General features: G+C 39.9%; 1 protein-coding gene across 1 annotated transcript; it reads left to right on the forward strand.

The window, feature by feature from the left end:
* Positions 1-27,052, forward strand: LOC113007366 (C-type mannose receptor 2-like). Its single transcript, XM_080291091.1, has 9 exons — positions 1-219; positions 296-397; positions 574-723; positions 9,575-9,717; positions 19,026-19,147; positions 19,612-19,745; positions 20,151-20,290; positions 24,316-24,419; positions 24,798-27,052. Exons 1-9 carry the CDS (start codon positions 150-152, stop codon positions 24,934-24,936), a joined length of 1,104 nt encoding a protein of 367 aa, XP_080147217.1. The 5' UTR covers positions 1-149; the 3' UTR covers positions 24,937-27,052.

Below are 27,052 nucleotides of genomic sequence, written 5' to 3' on the forward strand. Positions count from 1 at the left end.
AGTGCTGTGAAAATCATATCAACATCTGAAATGTGTGACATCCTCGAAAGTTCAAAAAAAGAAGAACTTGAAACTACTGATAATTTGAGGTTACAAGCGCTGAGCTACAGATCTCACCATTTAGGAAATAGTTTGCCTGCTTGTGAGCAATGGAGGAAATTTCTGCCAGTGCTGAATCTGCTGAACAAGACAACCCAAAACTGTCAACACATCACACAGGTAGGAAGTGATAGATTTATTTTAACAGCTGTTGTTACTGTTGTATAATTCAGTCTTTTTTTTCTTCTCTTTTCAGGTCCAAAGAGCCGTAAGGAGAATCGTTATTTAGGTGTTATTGTGCTGTGGAGTCTGCTGGGTGTTTTGCTTCTTATTGGATTTGTCACTCATGGTGTCCACTGTGAGTCTGATTCTTCATAAATAATTGTTCAAACTGCCACTGAGTGCTGAATTAATATTTGACAAGCTAAGCAATGTTCAAAGTTTTTATGGTTTAAAATAAATCAGAAGCAGTCTAAGTATGAATGCACAAGATGTTTTGTGTCTCAAAAGCCTGCCCTAATTTATTTATTTCAGACTTTATTATGATTGAGGAAAGAGACAGCCTGAATGCAAATCTCTCCACTGTGAGTAAAAAACTTGCCGTCATGACTGAGGAAAGAGACCTGCTGCGTACCAACTTCTCTGAAAATCTCAAAAAGCTTGAAGTGCTTCTGAGTTCTCTGAGTGAGTCCTTTTATTTACCGTTGTCTTTACAGTGATTCAATTCTCTAGCAAATACTGTTCTCCTTTTCTCTCACTGAGAAGAAACTTAATTAACTTAAATTAATTAAACTTAAATGCTTAAGAGACCAAATATGCATTGTCATTTGGGATTGTGGCTCTTCAAGACTTTGCACTCACTGAAATTATTCGAAATTCATAAAGTCAACCCAAGAAAGTTGCTGGATGATATTTCATTTAATTTATTTCCATCCAGCCATTCGCTTGCGCTTATCCAATTCAGGGTCACTGGAGCCTTTCCCAGCTACCATAGTGCAAGAGGCAAGGTACAACCTGGACAAGTGGCCAGTCTATTGCTGGGCCAACACATAGAAACACACAACACACAAACACACAACCATTCACACTCACATTCTCACCTATGAACAATTTAGATTCACCAATTAACCTAACCCCAGTAGTAGCAACATTGCTGATGCCAACTGCATCACAAAATCAAACCAGTACAAAAATGCTGAAATTGATTCCTTTATAGAAATTGTAGTTACATTTATAAATTAATGAGTCTACAACAAATAGACCTTAATATAGGTAGTTACAGTCATTCCATCTAAAGTCAGACATTTTTTTTCTTTAGAACATTCTGCTTGACCATCACACATTTACATACAAATTTCATGGTTCAGAGTTTGAACACATCTAATGGGTTTTGTGATCATTTATCTTCATATATTTCAAGATATATATCTATATATAGCACTTTTCTACTCTGCTTGAGCAGTCAAAGCACTTTTTTTAACATGCCTCATTCACCTAGTCCAGGGGTCGGCAACCTGCGGCTCCAGGTGGTTTGGGAAAATAAATTAGAAGTATTTAGCTGAAGTGTATTTTATTTGTGTTTAGTTCTTTTTTTTAACTTGTAGTTCTAAATTGGAAGATTATTGTGGTATTGAAATATAAAAATAAAATTATATTTTATTATTTTTCATCGCTCAAAATAAGCGTCACACTCGCAGAAGCCAGTATACCCGTAGAAACGGGGTGCATTTATCGAGACTTTCAACTGTCAGGTCAAGGCTCCAAAGGCGATATGAGGGTGGCGGCTCACAACAGTTTTTGTTTGCTGGATAATTTTAGTTCAGCTGGGTGTCTTTCCTTTTGTTATATTTCTTTAAGAGTTCAAAATGTGATTTTCTCTGTAAAACTTAATGGATTTCACACACCTTAGTTGCTCTGTGGATTCTTTTAAAAAGCAGTTAAAAAGTTTTCTGTTCAAACAAGCCTTTTGTTGATCTACGTATTTTATATTCTTTACATTCTTTACATTTGATCTTTTACATTGTGTATAATGTCTATTGATTGTATTGTTTATTTTAATATTTGTGTACAGCGCTTTGTGACTGCCTGTCTGTTAATAAATAAACTTTACTTACTTACTTACTTTAGTTGTTCACACAAAGCATAAAGGTAAAAAAATATATATACAGTGTTATCTTTATTTTAGATGTCAAAAAGTATTTGCGGCTCCCAGTGTTTTCTTTTGCGTGGAAACCGGGTCCAAGTGGCTCTTTGGGTGTTAAAGGTTGCTGACCCCTGACTAGGGATGGGTATTGATAAGATTTTCACGATTCCAATTCCATTTTCGATTCTGTTTAACGATTCAATTCTTTATCGATTCTTTTTAAAAAGGAGAACCCTAAGGTCGATTAGCTTAGAACTTTGTTTTATATCTTATCTTTGAACAAGATAGAAATTTAGGAGTAACATGGCCTTACAAACCTAACAGTGAGATCTTAAGAGATCCACAGCCTACGGCTCTTTAATGGGGTGTCACAGAGTCCCCAGGAAAAAATTTTTTTAAATGTAAAACAATAAAATAAATATTCTTCTGTAGCAATAACAAAGTATAACATAAATTATTCTGTAGCAATTACACAAGAATATCCAGTAATGTCCCTGCCTACAATTAAACACATTCACTTACCGAAAATCGGGGGCATCTGCTGTGGCAAATGGGTGCAAGCCTTTTACCTCAAACTTAGTCACTGCTCGGTGACATTTGTCTATCCTGGCCTGAAAGGAGATGCTAACGGTAGACTGCAGCGAGAACTGCCAGCCAGACTCTGTCTCTCTCATCATGGTCACCTAAATGCACAATAATGGCAGGTTTTGTAATAAGGCAGATCGCGCTAACATAATATGCGCTGTTAGGTGATTATTTACCTGCCGCATTAACGGGAGAGGACGTGCAAACGTTACCGCTGCTGCTGGGTTGAGATTCACGAGTCCGGAGCGGAATTAAAAACACGACATTCATTTAAGGTCATCGCGTGTTTTGTGAGCAAATGTTTTTGCATATTCGTAGTGTTTCCTCCCTTAAATAATAATAATAATGGATTGGATTTATATAGCGCTTTTCAAGGCACCCAAAGCGCCAAAATATCTACTTTGCAAGTATTGCAAGCTGCCCTGTTGTCATCCGTTCTTGTAAAGTATGACCAAACTTTTGAGCGTTTGAGCCGCTTAGGCGCCGTGTTTCCTGCCAGGTAAATGACGCTCCGCAACGTGGTGACGTCATTCGGGCGACTGGAATCGATAAGGGAATCATTTGCAAAAATTCTCAACAAGAACCGGGTTTTGATACCCATCCCTACCCCTGACCTAGCACTGGAATTCCCAGCTTCTACCGTTCTACCTTTAAAAGCCGGAGAGCAGTCAAGTCAAGAAGGCTTCTACCTGAGACCCCCGCGGAGTCATCATTTTGCGTTTCTACCTTTAAAAGCCGGAGAGCAGTCAAATGCTGGAAGTGGAAGCTAAATTGGCTAGTCATTCATATGTATATTGGGTCGTTACCTAGGAATTCTGGAGGGAGGGGATTGGGGGAGAAATCAACACACATGAGTCTAGGTCCTTTGTTGCTGACATTTATTGATAAAAACAGTAGTTTCATTTCATGTTATTTCCTTTTTCATTTCAAGCAAGGAAGTGGATGTAGTTAGTAAGTAAGATATTTCAGACATTATTCTGACACAGAGGAGGAGATACTGGAATTATAATTAGTATCTATGCATGCATTTGTGATTTTGTTTGACCTTCCCATTGCTCACAATTTGAATTTGTTCACACTGCAGATGAGTGTCTCAGTCCCCAAACAAGCTCTCTTTTTCGGTGGAGAAGCAGTCTCCTCATCCGCAGTGAGTGTGGAGAAATCAACACACATGAGTCTAGGTCCTTTGTTGCTGACATTTATTGATAAAAACAGTAGTTTCATTTCATGTTATTTCCTTTTTCATTTCAAGCAAGGAAGTGGATGTAGTTAGTAAGTAAGATATTTCAGACATTATTCTGACACAGAGGAGGAGATACTGGAATTATAATTAGTATCTATGCATGCATTTGTGATTTTGTTTGACCTTCCCATTGCTCACAATTTGAATTTGTTCACACTGCAGATGAGTGTCTCAGTCCCCAAACAAGCTCTCTTTTTCGGTGGAGAAGCAGTCTCCTCATCCGCAGTGAGTGTGGAGAAATCAACACACATGAGTCTAGGTCCTTTGTTGCTGACATTTATTGATAAAAACAGTAGTTTCATTTCATGTTATTTCCTTTTTCATTTCAAGCAAGGAAGTGGATGTAGTTAGTAAGTAAGATATTTCAGACATTATTCTGACACAGAGGAGGAGATACTGGAATTATAATTAGTATCTATGCATGCATTTGTGATTTTGTTTGACCTTCCCATTGCTCACAATTTGAATTTGTTCACACTGCAGATGAGTGTCTCAGTCCCCAAACAAGCTCTCTTTTTCGGTGGAGAAGCAGTCTCCTCATCCGCAGTGAGTGTGGAGAAATCAACACACATGAGTCTAGGTCCTTTGTTGCTGACATTTATTGATAAAAACAGTAGTTTCATTTCATGTTATTTCCTTTTTCATTTCAAGCAAGGAAGTGGATGTAGTTAGTAAGTAAGATATTTCAGACATTATTCTGACACAGAGGAGGAGATACTGGAATTATAATTAGTATCTATGCATGCATTTGTGATTTTGTTTGACCTTCCCATTGCTTACAGTACAAAAAACCAACCATTTGTACACATATGTACTAATAATAATAAAAAGTGAGTGCAACACTGCAACCCATCACCCCGTCGTTCAGTGGTCGTTGATCAGTGGTCCATTGTGGCACCATTCAGAGCACTGGTACAATAGTACCAGCAAGATATGGGAAGACATTGCAAATGTACTTGGATTTTAGGTTGCAAGCCACCCAAAACTTGATCCCAAACTTGTCAGGCTTACTTGCAATATACTGCAGGAAACCCGTCACCCCGTCGTTCTGTGGTCCATTGTGGCACCACTGATCAACGACCACTGAACGACGGGGTGACGGGTTGCATTGTTATGTGGTCACACCCCCGTCGTTGATCAGTGGTCCATTGTGGCACCATTCAGAGCACTGGTACAATAGTACCAGCAAGATATGGGAAGACATTGCAAATGTACTTGGATTTTAGGTTGCAAGCCACCCAAAACTTGATCCCAAACTTGTCAGGCTTACTTGCAATATACTGCAGGAAACCCGTCACCCCGTCGTTCTGTGGTCCATTGTGGCACCACTGATCAACGACCACTGAACGACGGGGTGACGGGTTGCATTGTTATGTGGTCACACCCCCGTCGTTGATCAGTGGTCCATTGTGGCACCATTCAGAGCACTGGTACAATAGTACCAGCAAGATATGGGAAGACATTGCAAATGTACTTGGATTTTAGGTTGCAAGCCACCCAAAACTTGATCCCAAACTTGTCAGGCTTACTTGCAATATACTGCAGGAAACCCGTCACCCCGTCGTTCTGTGGTCCATTGTGGCACCACTGATCAACGACCACTGAACGACGGGGGTGTGACCCCGCTGATCAGTGTGACCTGACCCCACTGATCAATTGTGATCAAGGGTATATATATGATACAATCTCACTGCACTTAGCCTAACCCTTCATTGCCCTGAAGAATCCTGTGGTGTACGGACCTCCTCTCCAAGGAAAGAAAATGCAGAGAAGACTCACCACCCAGCAGGCGTTGGAAATGATCCTGGCGGAAGTCGACCCTTGTGACTCGGATGGAGAAGACCTAGAAGTTCAGCCGGATTCGGACTCAGAGCTGTCTGATCAGTCTTCCGGTTAGTTTCATTTCATGTTATTTCCTTTTTCATTTCAAGCAAGGAAGTGGATGTAGTTAGTAAGTAAGATATTTCAGACATTATTCTGACACAGAGGAGGAGATACTGGAATTATAATTAGTATCTATGCATGCATTTGTGATTTTGTTTGACCTTCCCATTGCTCACAATTTGAATTTGTTCACACTGCAGATGAGGAGACTGCTTCTCCACCGAAAAAGAGAGCTTGTTTGGGGACTGAGACAGCGAAAGATGGCACAGTGTGGCGTGAAGAACATGTGGGGACCCGTCTCCCTTTCACCCCTATAGAACCGTACGCTGCAGATGGAGAGCCAACGGCTAAGGCCAGGAGAAGTATCTTGAGTCGCCTTCAGAGCTTCCTGTGTTTCATCACTCTTGACATGCTTCGTAGCATTCAAGAATGGACTATTCAACATGCACAGCAAACGGAGCATGTTTGTTGGTTCATGGACCTCCCTGAACTAATGGCATTTATTGCTATTGTCATCTTGCGGGGGGTTTACAGGGTTCCATCTGTAAATGACTGCTGGTCAGCAAACCTGGGAAACCCACAGATAATTGGAACTATGGCACGAAACCGCTTCCAAGACATCATGCAACACCTACGCTTTGATGACAAGTCCACCCGCTGTGATCGAGCAAAGACTGATAAGTTCGCAGCAATTTCCAGTGTGTGGGGATCATTTGTCACCAACTGCATCACGTGCTACAACCCTGGTCTACATATCACCGTTGATGAACAGCTTTTCCCATCAAAAACTCGGTGCAGTTTCCTGCAGTATATTGCCAGTAAACCGGACAAGTTTGGGATCAAGTTTTGGGTGGCTTGCGACCTAAAATCCAAGTACATTTGCAATGTCTTCCCATATCTTGGCAAGGACCCCAATCGTCCCACTGGGGAGAGACTTTCCGAAAATGTAGTTATGAGGCTGATGGAACCATTCCTGGACAAGGGCAGAAATGTTACCACTGACAATTTTTTCACATCGCTTTCACTTGCGCAAAAACTTCTTAGACGGAAAACCACCATCCTCGGCACAGTCAACAAGATTCGCAGGGAAATTCCTCAATCCACTAGACAGACAGATCGCAATGAATTCACCACTCAGGTATGTTGCAGGTCTTTTGTGGTTCTATGTTTATGTGTTTCATTGTGTGTAAAAGGGCTATGGAATTAACAATTTATCTTATTTCTTAGGTGTTTTCAACCTCTGCTGCCACGCTGACGGCGTATGCGGCCAAACGGAAGAAGACAGTATATATTCTTAGCAGCATGCACAGCGTGGTTCAGACCGAAAACACTACCAAAAGGAAGCCAAACACTGTCACCCTTTACAACAAGACAAAGTGTGGCGTGGATGTGATGGACCAGATGGTTCGGGAGTACACTGTCCGCAAAGGAACACGGCGCTGGCCAGTTGCCGTGTTTTATAACATGATTGACATGGCAGCACTGAATGCACATGTGCTGTATCAAGAATGCACCGGGACGAAGGAAAGACGGGTGGACTTCCTGGTAGCCCTTGCAACCGAATTGGCTCACTCTCATGTAGCTGCGAAGAAGGAAAGAAAAGAACAGTTGCTTCGGACACAACCCTCCACACCGAGCCCTGGAAAAAGGGCCACGTGTCAGGTCAAACACAGATGCAAAAAAAATCAGGCCACTGTGCGATGTGTTCACTGCTACAGGTACACATGTGGTAAATGCAGGCGACAGATACCGTGGCAGTGCCAGGATTGTGAGTGATTGCTGAAAATGTTGTAATGTACTCACTCAATTTTTGTTATTATTTGTAAACATGTGTACAAACGGTTGGTTTTTTTTCTATTTTCATCAATAAATGTCAGCAACAAAGGACCTACATGTGTGTTGAGTTCTCCCTAAGATGGCATACTGAAACACTCCAAGTGTTTGCAAGTAAACCTGACAAGTTTGGGATCAAGTTTTGGGTGGCTTGCAACCTAAAATCCAAGTACATTTGCAATGTCTTCCCATATCTTGCTGGTACTATTGTACCAGTGCTCTGAATGGTGCCACAATGGACCACTGATCAACGACCACTGAACGACGGGGTGACGGGTTGCAGTGTTGCACTCACTTTTTATTATTATTAGTACATATGTGTACAAATGGTTGGTTTTTTGTACTGTAAGCAATGGGAAGGTCAAACAAAATCACAAATGCATGCATAGATACTAATTATAATTCCAGTATCTCCTCCTCTGTGTCAGAATAATGTCTGAAATATCTTACTTACTAACTACATCCACTTCCTTGCTTGAAATGAAAAAGGAAATAACATGAAATGAAACTACTGTTTTTATCAATAAATGTCAGCAACAAAGGACCTAGACTCATGTGTGTTGATTTCTCCACACTCACTGCGGATGAGGAGACTGCTTCTCCACCGAAAAAGAGAGCTTGTTTGGGGACTGAGACACTCATCTGCAGTGTGAACAAATTCAAATTGTGAGCAATGGGAAGGTCAAACAAAATCACAAATGCATGCATAGATACTAATTATAATTCCAGTATCTCCTCCTCTGTGTCAGAATAATGTCTGAAATATCTTACTTACTAACTACATCCACTTCCTTGCTTGAAATGAAAAAGGAAATAACATGAAATGAAACTACTGTTTTTATCAATAAATGTCAGCAACAAAGGACCTAGACTCATGTGTGTTGATTTCTCCCCCAATCCCCTCCCTCCAGAATTCCTAGGTAACGACCCAATATACATATGAATGACTAGCCAATTTAGCTTCCACTTCCAGCATTTGACTGCTCTCCGGCTTTTAAAGGTAGAAACGCAAAATGATGACTCCGCGGGGGTCTAAGGTACTACCCCGAAATGACTGCTCTCCGGGGGTGTAAGTGCTAGTCGAACATTCATACAAGCACTTTTCTTTGCAGGAGTGCTGGACTTTTTTCATATTTTAACTAGTCAAGACTTTTTTGATGTATTACAGATTCTGATTTATTTTGATGGTAATAAAGGTCTGTGAAAATTTCAGTCTTTTATCTCTAAAATGTTTTCAGATGTTCAAAAACTGCCTTAGATATCAATGTGTGAACAAAAGGCCTGAAAGTGGGTTAACAGACACATCTACCCATTGTCTTCCACTTATCCAGTTCAGGGTCTTGGAAGGTTTTGTGCCTATCCCAGCTGCTGTGGAGTGAGAGTGAGCGTACAGCCTGGTCAGGTCACCAGTCTGTCACGGTGCTAATACAACAGTTCTGACCACGATGCAGTCATAATATTTGTGGGCAGTCTCATCAGCAACATGGTCATTCCAGCCAAGACAATTATAGTTTAGTATCAGAAATGAAACTGATCACAACAAATAAAAAAGCACACCATTGATAAACTGGATCTGGGTCCAACTTCCACCAAGAAGGTGGTTACACAAATTTGTCTAGAGTGTTTTCATTGTCTTATTTTTTCAGACAGTCCACTCTGTTTTAATTTCCCCGCAGGAAATGTGTCCTTCTGGCTTTACTGTTCTTGTTGGTGTGATTGATAAAAGCAAAACTATTGAAGTACTAAAATTCCAATTAATTGAACAGATCAAATGAGCATTGTTATAGAGTTCTTTAAATATAATTCAGTAACTTGCTGAACTGGTATTTGTTGGTAATGTCTTCCAGAAAAAACATGTCCTTTAGGATGGAGTAAGTTCAACCATAGCTGCTATCTCCTCTCTGAAAGATCTGATTCCTGGAATGCAGCCAGAATGGACTGCAGAGCCAGAGGAGGAGATCTGGTGGTTATTGACAGCTCTGAAGAACAGGTACAGTGTTTATGTATATGAAAGGCCAGGAGTGACAAAATGAATTAATTAAACACACCATTAAATAATTAATTAAAATTTGAATTAATTAATAAATAAATATTTAAGTAATTAATTACATGCCTATTCATCTATTTAAAACATTTAATAAATTATTTAATGATGTATTTTTTTAATTCATTTTGGGACTCCTGATCCTCACCCGTAATTATATATAAATAAGGATTTCGCTTACAACTGGGACCACTGTTACCCTCACCCTCCATCATCTTCCCGAGCTATTTCTCGAGCTTCTCGTGTTCCTTCTTCCTGATATTGCTGTCATTTGGAACCGCTACATCGATCGCTACGGCTGTCTTCTTCCGTTTGTCTACCACCACTATGTCCGGTTGGTTAGCCACCACCATTTTGTCCGTCTCTATCTGGAAGTCCCACAGGATCTTAGCTCGGTCATTCTCCACCACCCTTGGGGGCATCTCCCATTTTGACTTCAGGACTTCCAGGTTATACTCGGCACAGATGTTCCTGTACACTAAGCTGGCCACTTGGTTATGGCGTTCCATGTATGCCTTGCCTGCTAGCATCTTGCACCCTGCTGTTATGTGCTGGATTGTCTCTGGGGCATCTTTACATAGCCGGCACCTGAGGCCTTGCCTGGTGTGATAGACCCCAATCTCTGTGGATCTTGTGCTCAGAGCTTGTTCCTGTGCTGCCATGATTAGAGCCTCCGTGCTGTTTTTCAGTCCAGCTTTGTCCAGCCAATGGCAGCATTTCTGGATATCAGCCACCTCCTCTATCTGCCAGTGGTACATGCCATGGAGGGGCCTGTCCTTCCATAATGGTTCCTCGCCTTCCTTCTCTTCCTTGGGTTTCTGCTGCCTGAGGTATTCACTCTACACGCTGTCAGTTGGGGCCATCTTATCCTATTACTAAAATACATTTTCTGTTTTTCTTTTCTTATTTGGTGAATAGTTTTACTATAAAAAAATGAACATTTTTCTTAACGTTAACACAATTAGAATAAAGTTAAAAAACCATGATGAATATGGTAATTTTACATTACATTTGCTGAATTAAAGTGTATCAGCAAAATCTCTTTAAATTTTTTATTAACTTTTTTAAATGAAGGGTAAAGGTTTTTCATAAAAAAAAACAACAAACAGCCTGTTGATAGTGGGGCCAATTAGGAGCTGCCAGGTCAAAACCAACCCAAAACAGCTCACCCAAGGAGGGGCCTGCCGAGACTCTTAAAGGCACAGTACACACATATAAAAAACAATACAGACATACTGACACGCCCTGATTCTGTATATGTCCAGGGCTGTAACACCACTGAGAGAATATATTAACATCTTGATCACCTTGTTTAGACAGCATCAACAAGTTTTTGGTGACAATGATTTATTGATTGTTGAAAAAGATTTACAGCATGCTGCAGGTTAACGAGAGTGATTTACTATATTTGTTGTTGTGAAATTTATCTTCAGTAAAACAGTGCTGCTGTTTCATGCCCTTGTGTTTAGCTCTTTGTGCTTGGAGAGAAATCCTGCTTGTGCAAATCAACTCATTTTTGACTGATGGGGTGCAGTAGTATAAAGGAGAAGGGTGGTCCTAATGTGATTGGTCACCTTGATGGACACTTCAGGTTACTGCGTTAAATTCAGTTACACAGTGAAAGTGACATAGGCGCTGCTTGTGTCCGTATTTGTTTACATTTTGAAAGACAAAGCTTACCAAATTATCAACAGTTAATGTTTGATGCATAGCAGTGGAAATGCAAACAACCATCACTGTATTACTTTACTGCTGAACAAATCCTACAAACCAGAGTAATCTAAGTTAAGTTCTGAAGTTGTGAAGCCATGTCACAGCTGTCCCATTAATCTATTGTACAGTATTACAAAGCTTTTATGACTGAAAAAACACATAACGAGGATCAGGAAAAGAAGTGTGCATCAGAACCTCTAAGGGCCAAATTTTTACTTTGGCCAAAATGCAGACATTTAAACCTTTGAACAAAAAGTTGCTCAGTCTGCATCAAACACATGTAACTGCACATACCATAACTGGACAGGAGTGCTTCAAAACGTGTCCTAGAATTATATGTTTTTCAGTATTAAAGTGAAGCCAGTGATAAATCAGTACATTCACTGGTGCACAGAACATCCCATGTAGCACAATTAGATTCATATGAATACAATACAATACAATACAATACAGTTTTATTTATATAGCACATTTAAAAACCCGAAGGCACACCAAAGTGCTTCACAGTAATATGGAGAGTCAACATAAGTCAATAACAGGGTACAAATCGGGCACTAGCACAGACAGGATAGAGGCACTAACAGACCAGGAGAATTAGATAAATACAAAATCTGCTAAGAAGACAAAAACAGCAGTAAAATTAATAATAAAATAATAAATTTAATAAAATCTAATAAAATATTTAAAAGTTTAAATTTTAAAAGATTTAAAAGGGTATTAACTGGTCAGGAAAGCCAAGTCAAATAGATATGCTTTTAATCTTGATTTAAGGGATTGGATAGAGTCCAAGGCTCGAATAGAAGCAGGGAGGCTATTCCAAAGGTTGGGTGCAGGTGAAGCAAAGGCACGATCGCCTCTGGTCTTCAGTCTAAACTTAGGTTGGGCCAGGAGTAATTGACCTGATGATCTTAATGCACAACAAGGAGTGTACAGATTGAGGAGGTCAGTGAGGTAGCTGGGCGCAATGTTATTCAGGATTTTAAAAGTGAGTAGCAAGATTTTAAACTCAATGCGATTTTTGATTGTTAACCAGTGTAGATCAACAAGAGCCGGAGTAATAGGGTTAAATTTTCTAGTTCCAGTAAGAAGGCCGCAGCATTCTGAACGAGTTGCAGCCTTCGAAGAGAGAAGGCTTGGAGACCACAGTAGAGAGAATTACAATAATCTAACCTGGAGGTCACAAAAGCGTGGATAGGTTTTTCCAGGTCCTTGTGCGGTATATAATGCTTACCTTTAGAAATATGGCGCAGTAGAAAAAAAACTGATTTAACTACAGATGATACTTGCTTATCGAGCTTAAAGGAGCTATACAAATAGACACCCAGGTTACGCATAGAATCACAGAGAGAGTTAGCTAGGGGCCCCAGCAGGGCAACAAGCTGGTCTCGAGGAATATGGCTGTTGAACACCATAACTTCAGTTTTTTTCTCATTTAAAACGAGAGAATTTTCTGACAGCCAATCTTTAACCTCTCTCAGGCAATCGTACAGGGAGTTCAGTGATGCTGACAAATCATCAGTCAGTTGACAATAGATTTGAATGTCATCAGCGTAAAAGTGATAAGAAATATTGTATTTTTGAAATATGGAGCCCAAGGGTAACATATACAAAGAGAATAATAAGGGGCTCAATACAAACCCCTGGGGCACACCACAACAGAGAGGGGCAACAGAGGAATGAATCAACTAACAAATTGTGGTATGATTTAGCTACAGTGAATTAGCTTCAGTTGTGGTGTACAATTTAAAGACTAAACAATTATTTAGAGTTTGAAGACTGTTTTAATGCAGAATATTTATACATTTTACTGTAATAAAAATGTATTTTTTACTGAATAAAAACATTGATCAAACCAAAATTTAAGTAATTTAAAGAAAATTGTACAGCAAATATTTGAGCAGTGACAACAGACAGCAGACAGATGTGTGCTGGTCCAAGACCCGAGACCACAGTGATGAATCTACAGTAGACATGACTAAAGTAAATCTGCTGGTTAGCTGCACAGATACAGTAAAACCACAAAGCATAAAAACTAGTGCTGTCAAAATTAACACGTTAATTGTTGAGATCAACGTGAAATATTTAATGCGTTAAAAATTTTAATGCAATTAGCGCAGTAGGGATGGATATTGATAAGATTTTCACGATTCCGATTGCATTTTCGATTCTTTTTAATGATTCGATTCTTTATCGATTCTTTTTTAAAAAGGAGAACACTAAGGTCGATTAGTTTTGAACTTTGTTTTATATCTTAACATGGCCTTACAGACCCAACAGTGAGACCTTAAGAGATCCACAGCCTACGGCTCTTCAATGGGGTGTCACAGAGTCCCCAGGAAAAAAATTTGTAAATGTAAAACAATAAAATAAATATTCTTCTGTAGCAATAACAAAGTATAACATAAATTATTCTGTAGCAATTACACAAGAATATCCAGTAATGGCCCTGCCTACAATTAAACACATTCACTTACCGAAAATCGGGGGCATCTGCTGTGGCAAATGGGTGCAAGCCTTTTACCACAAACTTAGTCACTGCTCGGTGACATTTGTCTATCCTGGCCTGAAAGGAGACGATACCGGTAGACTGCAGCGAGAACTGCCAGCCAGACTCTGTCTCTCTCATCATGGTCACCTAAATGCACAATAATGGCAGGTTTTGTAATAAGGCAGCTCGCGCTAACATAATATGCACTGTTAGTTGCATTAACGGGAGAGGACGTGCAAACGTTACCACTGCTGCTGGGTTGAGATTCACGAGTCCGGAGAAGAATTAAAAACACGACATTCATTTAAGGTCATCGCGTGTTTTGTGAGCAAATGTTTTTGCATATTCGTAGTGTTTCCTCTCTAAATGAAATATCTACTTTTCAAGTATTGCAAGTTGTCCTGTTGTCATCCGTTCTCGGAAAATGTAACCAAACTTTTGAGCGTTTGAGCCGTCATGTTTCCTGCCAGGTAAATGACGTCCCGCAACGTGGTGACGTCATTTGGGGCGACTGGAATCAATAGGGGAATCCTTTGCAAAAATGGCAAACAATTCCAAGGAATTGAAACAGTGGGAACCGGTTCTCGACAAGAACCGGGTTTCGATACCCATCCCTAAAGCGCAGTTTTGGGGGTTTTTTTTTATTTCCTGTAATCTAAGATCTTTAAACTCATGAGCAGCTCTGGAGGAGGGGGCAGCATTGTGCTATGCTGGCATTTGGCCTGATAGAAATGATTAGAAGAAAAAGAAGTGATACCATGCTACTATAGCTAACACATGCGAGCATGGAGGAAGACGGACTTTTGGGTGGAAAGTTTCTCTTTAAGAAGTTTCCTGATGGCTTGTTGGACAAAATGAGAGTAAGGTGGACAGTTTGCAAAGCTAAATTCAAGTACCACAGAAGCAGTTCATCACTGGCGTATCACCTGAGAGCAAAACACCCAACTGAATCCGCCTCTACGGGACCTCGCCAATCTACGCTTCAGGAGTATGGTACTCGTGGACGAAAAACAAAAAATGGTAGAGAAAAATTAACCAATTCCTTGGAAATTTGGATAGCTAAAAACTCCCGACCAGTTAGCATAGTAGAAGATGATGGACTGAGAGAAGTCATTCGCGCTGCATCAGGAGATGTATGTTACAATCCGCTCTTGAGAGGAACCACTGTGTCGAGACTGCATGCTTTGTATGAGGACCAGAGGGCTCAGCAGTCCAGTAAGCTTGTGCAAGTAAGGAATGTCGCTCGCACTGGAGACCACTGGACTTCGGTGAACAACAATAATTACTTGGGGCTCACAGCACATTTTATTGATTACGATTGGACTTTACAATCGTTTGCACTAACAGTGAGTAAAACTGAAGAGAGGCATTATGCTGAGGTGTGTGCTGACCATTTTCTGAGTGTTGGAAAATCAGGGACAATCAGGACTAACCACGCTTGGCACCGACAGTGCTCGTAACATGGTTGCAGCCGCCAGACTACTTCCATTTGAACACAGCCCTGCATGGCCCACATTCTGCAAAAGAATGGTTACAGTTTCTCTTAATGACAGCACATTTGAAAGGGCTCTGGCCAAATTTCACAAGATTGTTGGACATTTTAAGCATAGTCCAGCAAACGCTCAGGAATTAAAGGCACAGCAAGCTGCACATGGACATCAAACAGAACCGCTTGTTCAGGACGTTCCAACAAGATGGAACTTCACCCTAGAGATGATCAAGCGGATCCAGAGAAACAAATCTGTGCTGACCATCGTCCTGGCTCAGCAAAACAGCAAGGTGACCATGTTGACTGACCAGGAGCTTCACAGACTGCAAAAGCTGGAAGAACTACTTGAACCTTGCCAGCATGTGTGCTTGGTTTTTCTGATTCAGATACAGAGGAAGACGCTAATGACCGCTGTCTGAATCTGTACAAAGCAGAGCCCAAAATTGACGTAGGAGAGTGTCCACTACAGTGGTGGTTAAAGAGAGAAGGAGCACATTCCAGGCTGGCACCTATTGCACACAAGTACCTGTCAACCCCTGCAACCACAGTGCCTTGTGAGAGCTTATTCTCACTCTCAGGTCACATCATTCAAAAGAAGCGTGCTTCTTTGTCATCAGATAATGTAAACAGAATAGTCTGCCTCAGTAACTGGCTTAGTGCAAAGAAGGACTAAGCCAAATCGCTCCTTTTTAAGTGAAAATGTTCAACATTCTGGGTTTTCAGCTGTGTCTTTTTCTGTTTTAAATACTGAGTTTTGTGCACCCTTTATTGTTATGGTATTCTGTTATGGTATTCACTTTAACCTTTTGGCCTGGGTTCAGTAACTGTTGATGACCTTGAAGGTTTTTTAAGTTTTCACTGTGTTAAAGATTGATGAAAACTATTAAAATTCACTTTGAATGTCAGCATATATTCTTTGTGTTTATTCTGCATTTACTTCATTGTATTGCATAAATGTCTGTTACAACCTTAAAATATAAAGCTGAAAAAACGTAATTGGAGCCAGGCTATTAATCAAGTAATTACGATTAATCACAATTAATATTGATTAATAACAGAAATTGTGAGATTAGTTAGTAGCTATATGTTGTGATGTGGTCCCGGTGATGTGGAAGACATCATGCCTCGTCCCTGTACCAAAGACGCCACGTCCCAGTGGCCCCCAGGATTACAGGCCCGTGGCACTGACCTCTCACATCATGAAGACCCTGGAAAGGCTCATCCTGGACCAGCTGCGACCCATAGTAAGACCACATCTGGATCCCCTTCAGTTCGCTTATCAGCCTCGTCTCGGAACTGAGGACGCCATCATCTACCTGCTCAATCATGTCTACACCCATCTGGACCAGCCGGCGAGCACTGTGAGGGTCATGTTTTTTGACCATTCCAGTGCTTTCAACACCATCAGGCCGACCCTCCTGGGTGATAAGCTAGCAGCGATGCAGGTGGATGCTTCTCTGGTGTCCTGGATTGTTGATTACCTGACAGGAAGACCACAATATGTACGTCTCCCACAGTGTGTGTCTGACAAGGTGATCAGCAACACAGGGGCACCACAGGGGACTGTCCTCTCCCCCTTCTTCGTCACCCTCTACACCACAGACTTCAGCCACTGCACAGAGACCTGCCATCTTCAGAAGTTTTCTGATGACTCTGCGGTGGTTGGATGCATCAGCAGGGATGATGAGACAGAGTACCGGGCTGTGGTCGACTCCTTTGTCACGTGGTGTGAGCAGAATCATCTGCAGCTCAACGTGGCAAAGACCAAGGAACTGATCGTGGACTTCAGGAAGACCAGGAAACACTTGACCCCTGTTTCAATCCAGGGGGTCAGTGTTGACATTGTGGAGGACTATAAATACCTTGGAGTACACATTGACAATAAACTGGACTGGGCTAAAAACACCACAGCACTTTACAGGAAGGGCCAGAGTCGTCTCTATTTTTTGAGGCGACTGAGGTCCTTCAACATCTGCCAGAAAATGCTGAGGATTTTCTATGAGTCTGTTGTGGCCAGTGCGATCCTCTATGCTGTTGCATGCTGGGGGAGCAGGCTGAGGGTCGCAGATGCCAACAGACTCAATAAACTAATCCGTAAGGCCAGCAATGTTGTGGGGATGGAGCTGGACTCCCTCAAGGTGGTGTCGGAGAGGCGGATGCTGTCCAAGATAAAGACAATGTTGGATAACACCTCCCACCCACTCCATGACATGTTGGTCAGTCACAGGAGCTCGTTCAGTGAGAGACTGAGATTACCGAAAAGCACCACTGAACGACACAGGAAATCATTCCTGCCTGTGGCCATCTCCCTGTACAACGCATCCACTTAACACACTGTTTGCTGCTACAACTACACATGTTTCTTGTTCAGCTATTTATTTATGAGTGACTTATGTATATATATATATATGTATATATATATATGTATATATTGTACTATTCTTAGTTAGTGTATTGTCTGTCTTGTCTTAATGTTGGTTTATAATGGAGCACTGTAACAAAAAATAATTTCCCCCTGGGATCAATAAAGTATTCTGATTCTGATTCTGATAAGACCCTTTAGATTTACACAACATTATAGCAACAGTGATAAAAGTTTTATTAGACACTAGTTCAGATCAGACAAATGAGCTACTTACTAAAGACAGCCTGTAACATCCTCCTCTCCTGTCCACAGACTGACTGTTCAGAGAATCTTTAATATTATTTAGATGAATTACAGTGGCGCCTGAACCCACAGTCAGTGAAGCTCTGCAGCCAGATGTGTACAGCTGTGTTTGACTGATCAAAGTGCACTCAAAGGCAGCATCATAGGCACAGTTTACATTCATTTACATTTTATAATAATAAGTTTATGCACTTTTTCCTTTTTTTAATGTTGTTCTTTTTTTTCCTTTTAGGAATGATGCATTCTTCTTATTACAGTGATTTTTCTAAATCACAAGAGCTATGTTGTACACCAGATTAAGGGGACAGTTTAAAAGATTTGTTCAGCAGTAAAGTAATCCAGTGATAGTTATGTGTATTTCCACTGCTACAAAGGAAATGAATAACTGTTGATAACTATTTGGCAAACAATTTTTCAAATTACAAACAAATAGCAGTGTATGCAAAGCAGACAATCTTGGTGTGCGATGGCTTCTTTATGCACATTCTAAGCGCATGGGTTTCTTTAAATTTAGAAGCAATGAATTTAACTGCGCCTGTGAAATTACATCATTTGCTCGCATTTTGTTTTTTTCTCGCATGCAAACTATGACATAAAAATAATTTCATAGTTTATATGTAAAATATGCAAATAAAAACTTGTGGTTTAAAACTGAAATGTTTTCTCTTCATATTAAACAGACCTTCCTCTCTATGATCACCACAAAAGAAACTTTTGTGTGAACGTGTGTGTGTCTGTGTGTGTGTGTGTGTGTGTGTGTGTGTGTGTGTGTGTGTAAAACAGAGGTGAGCATTCTTGCTAATTATCTAATCATCTTGCACAATGACAACCATATTGATCCACAATTCTCTAACACTGCATAGACTAAAATTGTGGTTTTAAAGTAAAATAAAAAGATTTTTCTTCATATTAAACAGAAATTCCTCTCTACGATCACCACAGAAGTTTGGATTGGTTTAAATGACAAAGAACAGGAGGGAACATGGAAATGGGTAGATGGGACTCCACTGACTCTGAAGTAAGCCTTCACTTGGTTCAGTTCATTACTTTTATTAAATTTCCAAAATATTTCCAAAATTTGTTAAACCCACAGATGAATGCAGATTGTTCAGTTTGCATATTGGTTGAGCCAAACGGCTTCCCAAAGCTTAAAGATGCATGCAAATGACTTGATTTTTGCCACACTGAGCCAAGGCAGTAGTTATTATATCAGTCAAGATGTCTGTGTAATCTGGGCTCATGTGTTTGTCTTTATACTTTGTATAGTCCTGTCTAACAAACACCATGTACTAAAAAAAGTAAAATAAAATATATATTATTTCCATTGTTATCTGTAATTTGGTGATCTTAATGTGCAGTGTGTTTATAAAAACTCAAAGCTGCTGATGGAAAATTTGTTTGACAAAACTCCTCACACAAACACCAAAGACTCATTTTTTCCTCAATAATAATAAAATAATGTTGTTGTCACTGACCTGCTAGGTACTGGGCAACAACACAACCTGATGATGGTGGAGAAGAAAACTGTGCTTATATCAATAAATGGGGAAGGTTTTGGAATGATTATTCTTGTTCATATTCTCATCAATGGATCTGCGAAAATACACCAAACCACAGTACAGTTTCTTTAAGATCATTTATTCATAAATGTTTTGCAGTTTTATCTATGATTATAATTCTAGATTTGAATCTGTTTTATTTCATAATTATGTGTTTTGTTGTGGCTAAAAATTTGCATTTGCTTTTTCATTTTACCTTAGTGGAGACTTCAGAAGGTGGTTAAGTTTGGGGTTTCTGACAGTTTTTTATTGTGGTGTTTATTGTTTAAATTGTTGTATTTATTAAAAGTTTTCTATTATTTTTACTATATTATAAATAATGACACGCAAGTAAATAGACTGTTTAGATCTTTGTGATCAAGTCTTTGGAGGATTTTAATTAATTAAACAGAATTCATTGTTATACAGTTCATAAAAGATCATTCATAAACTGAAATGTTATTTGTTTGTAATTTCTTCCAGATAAAACATGTCCTGTAGGATGGAGCTTCAGCCATAGCTGCTATCTCATCTCTAAACGCTCTGCTCCCTGGGATGCAGCCAGAATGGACTGCAGAGACAGAGGAGCAGATCTGGTGGTTATTAACAGCCCTGAAGAACAGGTACAGTGTTTATGTATGTATGTGTTATTGAGCTGTAAATAAATTCAAACTACCATTTTTAATGTAAATAGCCTTTTATTTCAGCCTTTTTTAAGTGTTAACACATTCAAAATAAAGTAAAAAAAATCATTATGTATGATGTGTATGAGCATTTTAGAACATGTTTAATGTTCTAGAGTGTATCAAAGAAATCTGTTTAGACAGAAATTGTATAGGGGGAAACAACCTGTCAATAGAAGAAGCGGAAGAAGAATAAGGAAATGTGGCAGTGTAGCAAGGATAAGGAAAACAGGATATGGTAAAGATGCCTGCAGTCCTGTTTCACTGCAGGTAACATGTATGTGTAACATTGTAGTGACAAATAAAGGCTCATCATCATGATGCCAACAAATGCAGTGGATACAGCATACATTGCAGGAGAGAGCATTTGCAAGGCAAGGGGCAGGAGTGACAGGCAGTCCAGTAACTTACAGAATACTATTGTACTATGTTTGGTTTCCACAGTTCCAGTTCTGATATTCTATGTGTTTTAGTAAAAATTATGTTTAAGTAAAAGTATGAGTCCACTGACAAAATATATTAACATTTTGACTACATTTGTTTAGACAGCATGAATAGATTTTGGTGGCAATGACATACTGATTGTTGAAAAAACATATGACAAATCAATTACAGATTTGAATGACTGCTATTGAGATTTGAGTGAGTGTTTTGCTGTGTGAGCTGTCAGGAAATGCATCTTCAGTGTTGCACAAAAATGTGTCAAAGCATTAAAGAAAATTCAAAGTTTTAATTATTGCTGGCTTTGGATTTTTAAAAGAAACTTAGATAAAATAAACTGCATGTTGGGTCTAACAATTAAACCCCGCTGACTCACAGACCAGTCACTTGTGTACAAAAGCAAGACCACAGTGCTTTCTGTCTTTAACTTGCTACAAGGGGAGAAGCACCTTATCTGATCTAAGCCAACTCCAAACTCCAGCCTTCCCTCGCAGCCATTCAGTGGCTACACAAACATCTCATTAATCATGCGACAGATAAGACACTCACATGTGAACATGTGTCGTGTGTGTCTGCAACAGTGAACATGTGATGTGTGTGTGTGTGTGGTCAAGATGTGACCCCATAAACGACTTCCCTAAACCTGCTGGTCTGGAAGTCCAGCAGTTCATCTAAACAAAAGGCACTTAGACTAAAACAGATATACTTGTGTTTGCTATACCATAAAACAATAAAAGAAGGTACGACCTCTTCTCGTGACCCCAGGATGTGAGTGTGTATGCCAGAACACTCTGGAAGGCACACAGAGTCTTTACAGACTGCTAAGGATCAGACCTCTATCAACATGCAATTGATTATAAAACTCTAAGCATATATGAGTAAATACTTCTAAGCATAAATGACAATCCAATAATATAAACCTGACATATTCCACTACAGATTACAGAATACATGCCCCAAAATGTATTTTGTAACGTATTCCGTTACGTTACTCAATGAGAGTAACGTATTCTGAATACTTTGGATTACTTAATATATTATCTTGCTTTTTACAACTACATGAATGTACTATTGCTGTGTGATTTATTACTATTACTGAAGGTCCGCGGCTCCGAACCGTAGTAAAGGGACCTCTGGCTAATCCGTCGGGTTTGTGTCGGGCTCGTAGCCAAAAACTAGCTTTACTTTGTTGTCTGGGTCAACTTTGCTTGCGAGAGACAGAGAGAGGCGTTGAAAGGCTGCTGCAACGGAACTTACAACGCGTACTTTTCCACTCTCCTTTTTCTCCCTCCTTGTGCTCACAGACACATCATCCACAGGTGTGCCACCAATTTACTCACATGGACTCTACTAACCTATCAGAAGCTTCTTCAGCTCAGAATGGAACGTCTGGAGTTTTCTTATTAATTAACAATAAACTTAGTGTACATGTACTCCTAAATTTGATGAAAGTGATAAAAATAGAGAGCTCTGTCTCTCTTTATTCTGACATTTAACTAATTCAAAAGATATTTCAATATTTATTTATCCAAAACAAAACAAGTTTACTCTAAATTGATGTTGTACAGTAAAAAAATGTTCTTGTGTTTTCCATAAAGTGTATGTAAATATCTGGTTTCAACTGTGAATATATTGCTGTGTATTGAAGTTCCTCTTGTTTTGCATAGAAATATACTGAACAACATACAAAGCATAATATATAAAATACTACCTGAGTTTTTTCTTTGAAAGAAGCTCCTTATGTCCATTCTTGTATATCAGTGCATTACTGAAACCGATTTATTTAGCCGTGGAGGGTAACAACTGAAAATATGAAATAAACACACATGTAAGCTAAGACTCTCTAAAGAAACAGCATTGTTGTTGTTCGGCTTTTCATTTCACCATTTGTTGATTCACTCCAAGAGCAAGTAACGTAATATTGGTCAAGTGATCAGTTTGATATCAATCTTTCGTGATACACCGTTATATTTACATTATTTGTACAGTACGAATGATTTGCTTTGGTACCTGGTCAAACTTCAGTTCTCCTCTGTCTGCCTGGCTGCGTTTCTCTAACGGCGCACTCGCAGGCAGCAGCTGCCCCGCCCGCTTAGTGTCTGAGCTCGGATCATACCAATATTAGGGGGATTTACGCACAGTCGTAAATTCCCACAGAATTGTGTTTCAAATATTGTGTGTAGTTTTGGTTTTATACAGTTGTCAGCCACAGGCATCCTAACTATGAAAAAATTACACTCCGAAAGACCCCGGGCTTCTGAAAAAACAACCCGGGCTTAAGCCCAGTAAGCCCCCACCCACGCTCCGCCACTGACGCAGTGTTGCCAACTCCTCAGTAAGGAAAATTGCTATTGGCTGTCCTAAAAGTCACTAGAAGTCGCTAGAAGTCGCTAAATGACATCATCACCTAATTTGCATAATTGGTCATGCTAATATAATTGTAACCTACGCTGTTGGAGAGAGAAATAACATCATGGAAGAGACATAAAGTGAGTAAAAAACGTCCTAAATCCATTTAGAATTTATTTAGAACTACAAATTAAATTTATTTTAGCAATTATTGTTTTTTAATGTCACAATTCCAACCCTGCTCCTTTATCCGGGCTTCGACCGGCAAAAGTGACCCGAAATAGGCGCTCTGGTGGCACTATCCTCCGCCCGTGAGTGCTTTAGCACGGGTGAGGTGCCCTTTCACATTTGATGTGCCCTTTCACGTCAAAAAGTCGTCATAAATAAGTCTCCAATGACACCAGAAAAAGTCGCCAGATTTGTCGCTAGTCGCTTTTTAGAAAAGAAGTCGCTAATGGGGTCTGAAAACTCGCTAAATATAGTGACAAAGTCGCTAAGTTGGCAACACTGCACTGACGTCTGTGCTATCTATGCTGTAACATGTGCTATCTTACAGCATAGGTAGCACATGCTATGCTATGCTTATGCGTACAGCAACCATGTGTAAAAAGTGGTCAATAAAGACATGCTGAAAAGCGTGTTTGTACAAACATCGTCGGGTCTGCCCTGGTATGTTTACAATGGGACTTCTGCTCCTGAACCTCTGCGCACAGCGTCTGCAGATCAGGGTTGTACGAAGTCACTTTCATCTTCACGCAGGACTGTAAGCTGTCATCTGTGAGGTGTGAGCGGTGTTTGTTTTTAACATAGTTCACGGTGGAGAATAGCTGCTGACATAATGTGGATCCAAAGTCTCGATAAATGCACAGCGTTTCGGCGGGTATACTGGCTTCCGCTAGTGTGACGCTTATTTTGAGCGATGAAAAAAATAATAGAATATAATTTTATATTTATATTTCAATATCACAGTAATTTCCAATTTAGAACTACAAGTTAAAAAAAAGAACTAACATAAATAAAATACACTTCACCTAAATACTTTTAATTTATTTTTCCAAACCACCTGGAGCCGCACTATAAGGACTAAAGAGCCGCATGCAGGTTGCCGACCCCTGGCATAGGCTAAAAATGTGGTTTTAAAGTAAAATAAAAAGATTTTTCTTCATATTAAACAGAAATTCCTCTCTACGGTCACCACAGCAGAAGTTTGGATTGGTTTAAATGACGAAGAGCAGGAGGGATCATGGAAATGGGTAGATGGGACTCCACAGATTCTGACGTAAGTCTTCACTTTGGTTCAGTTTATTCCTTTACATAGGAAATTTGTTAAACCCACAGATGCATGCAGATATGAACACAAAGGCTTACATGTCGGTGGTTGACTGCTAATAGCGTAAAGATGTGTGCTAATGACTTGTTTTGGCCAAGTGGGAGCAAAAGAAGTTATTATATCAGTCAAAACAACAACAATTCTTGTGTTCAGAGCTGGTGTGTTTTGCCATCTGCACACTTTATGCAAGCCTGTTTAAAAACCACCTGAAAAGAAAAATGTTATTGTTATTTGAAATTTGGTGATCTTAATGTACAGTGTATAATATATATACACTGTATAATTCTTAATAATAATAAGATAATGTTGCTGTCGTTGACCTGGTAGGTACTGGGCAAGAGGTGAGCCTAATAATGGTGGACATGAGGACTGTGTTTCTGTCGAAATTGAAAAAAACACATGGTTTGATCGTCCATGTTCATCTTCTCATCAATGGATCTGTGAAAAAGTTTCGGAAAACAACTGATTCAGAAAGATGATCTATTCATCAATGTTTTGCAGTTTTTTCTTTGATTACAATAATTGTACTTCTGTATTTCAGTTTTATCCTAAAAGGCCTATATATATTTTTTTGGTTTTTTGTCCATATATAAGTGGTTAAGTTTTGGGTTTCTGTTTGATTTTTATTCTACTGTTTGAATTTTTGTTTTTGTTCTTTTTCTTGTGATATTGTTTTTATTATCATTATTATTAGTTTTATTGAGTGTTTCTGTTTTGACTTTATGGTTGTTCTGGTGGTAACTGTCAGTTTGTGATCCTTATATTTGTTTCAAGACTCAAGTCTGGTTTTACTTCCTGCAGGGTTTCTCAGTTCCTCCCTGATTCATATTTCTTTGTAGTTGAGTGTTTATAGTCATGTCTGTGTTCATTATTTTCCTTATTTACTGTTTTACTTTGAAACAAATGTCTGTTTCTGACCTGCATGAGTTTTAATTCCTGCATCTGTTTTCCCCTGATTTGAACATTGTTTTCCATCTGTGTTGTTACTGTAGGTGTCTCGTTTCTCCCCTGTTTGTCACTCCCTGTTTATCACTAAAGATGCCCTCCAATGAGATGACAGTGGCTGTGTCCCAATTAAGAGACTGCACGCTTGATGTATGCATTTTGAGTGCGATTACGTCACCGCCACGCGACGACGGCTGTCCCAATTCGAAGTGTACTTCAAATGCGTACTCCTAGGGGGGCCGAGCAAGATGGCAGCGTGAAGAGCAGTATTTTTTCGAGCTCTCAGCACTAGAAAGATATAAAGCAGTTTTATAGCACCTACAGGGAGTACAGAATTATTAGGCAAATGAGTATTTTGTCCACATCATCCTGTTCATGCATGTTGTCTTACTCCAAGCTGTATAGGCTCGAAAGCCTACTACCAATTAAGCATATTAGGTGATGTGCATCTCTGTAATGAGAAGGGGTGTGGTCTAATGACATCAACACCCTATATCAGGTGTGCATAATTATTAGGCAACGTCCTTTCCTTTGGCAAAATGGGTCAAAAGAAGGACTTGACAGGCTCAGAAAAGTCAAAAATAGTGAGATATCTTGCAGAGGGATGCAGCAGTCTCAAAATTGCAAAGCTTCTGAAGCGTGATCATCGAACAATCAAGCGTTTCATTCAAAATAGTCAACAGGGTCGCAAGAAGCGTGTGGAAAAACCAAGGCGCAAAATAACTGCCCATGAACTGAGAAAAGTCAAGCGTGCAGCTGCCAAGATGCCACTTGCCACCAGTTTGGCCATATTTCAGAGCTGCAACATCACTGGAGTGCCCAAAAGCACAAGGTGTGCAATACTCAGAGACATGGCCAAGGTAAGAAAGGCTGAAAGACGACCACCACTGAGCAAGACACACAAGCTGAAACGTCAAGACTGGGCCAAGAAATATCTCAAGACTGGTTTTTCTAAGGTTTTATGGACTGATGAAATGAGAGTGAGTCTTGATGGGCCAGATGGATGGGCCCGTGGCTGGATTGGTAAAGGGCAGAGAGCTCCAGTCCGACTCAGACGCCAGCAAGGTGGAGGTGAAGTACTGGTTTGGGCTGGTATCATAAAAGATGAGCTTGTGGGGCCTTTTCGGGTTGAGGATGGAGTCAAGCTCAACTCCCAGTCCTACTGCCAGTTTCTGGAAGACACCTTCTTCAAGCAGTGGTGCAGGAAGAAGTCTGCATCCTTCAAGAAAAACATGATTTTCATGCAGGACAATGCTCCATCACATGCGTCCAAGTACTCCACAGCGTGGCTGGCAAGAAAGGGTATAAAAGAAGAAAAACTAATGACACCTGATCTGAACCCCATTGAGAACCTGTGGTCCATCATCAAATGTGAGATTTACAAGGAGGGAAAACAGTACACCTCTCTGAACAGTGTCTGGGAGGCTGTGGTTGCTGCTGCACGCAATGTTGATGGTGAACAGATCAAAACACTGACAGAATCCATGGATGGCAGGCTTTTGAGTGTCCTTGCAAAGAAAGGTGGCTATATTGGTCGCTGATTTGTTTTTGTTTTGTTTTTGAATGTCAGAAATGTATATTTGTGAATGTGGAGATGTTATATTGGTTTCACTGGTAAAATAAATAATTGAAATGGG

Source organism: Astatotilapia calliptera, chromosome 16, assembly GCF_964374335.1.
Source record: "Astatotilapia calliptera chromosome 16, fAstCal68.1, whole genome shotgun sequence".
NCBI classification, from domain to species: Eukaryota; Metazoa; Chordata; class Actinopteri; order Cichliformes; family Cichlidae; genus Astatotilapia; species Astatotilapia calliptera.

Coding starts and splice junctions, on each gene's coding strand:
- LOC113007366 (XM_080291091.1), top strand. CDS start 150: ATGGAGGAAATTTCTGCCAGTGCTGAATCTGCTGAACAAGACAACCCA. Junction 19,148..19,611: donor GGGACTCCACTGACTCTGAA/GTAAGCCTTCAC, acceptor CTGACCTGCTAG/GTACTGGGCAACAACACAAC. Junction 19,746..20,150: donor CGAAAATACACCAAACCACA/GTACAGTTTCTT, acceptor AATTTCTTCCAG/ATAAAACATGTCCTGTAGGA.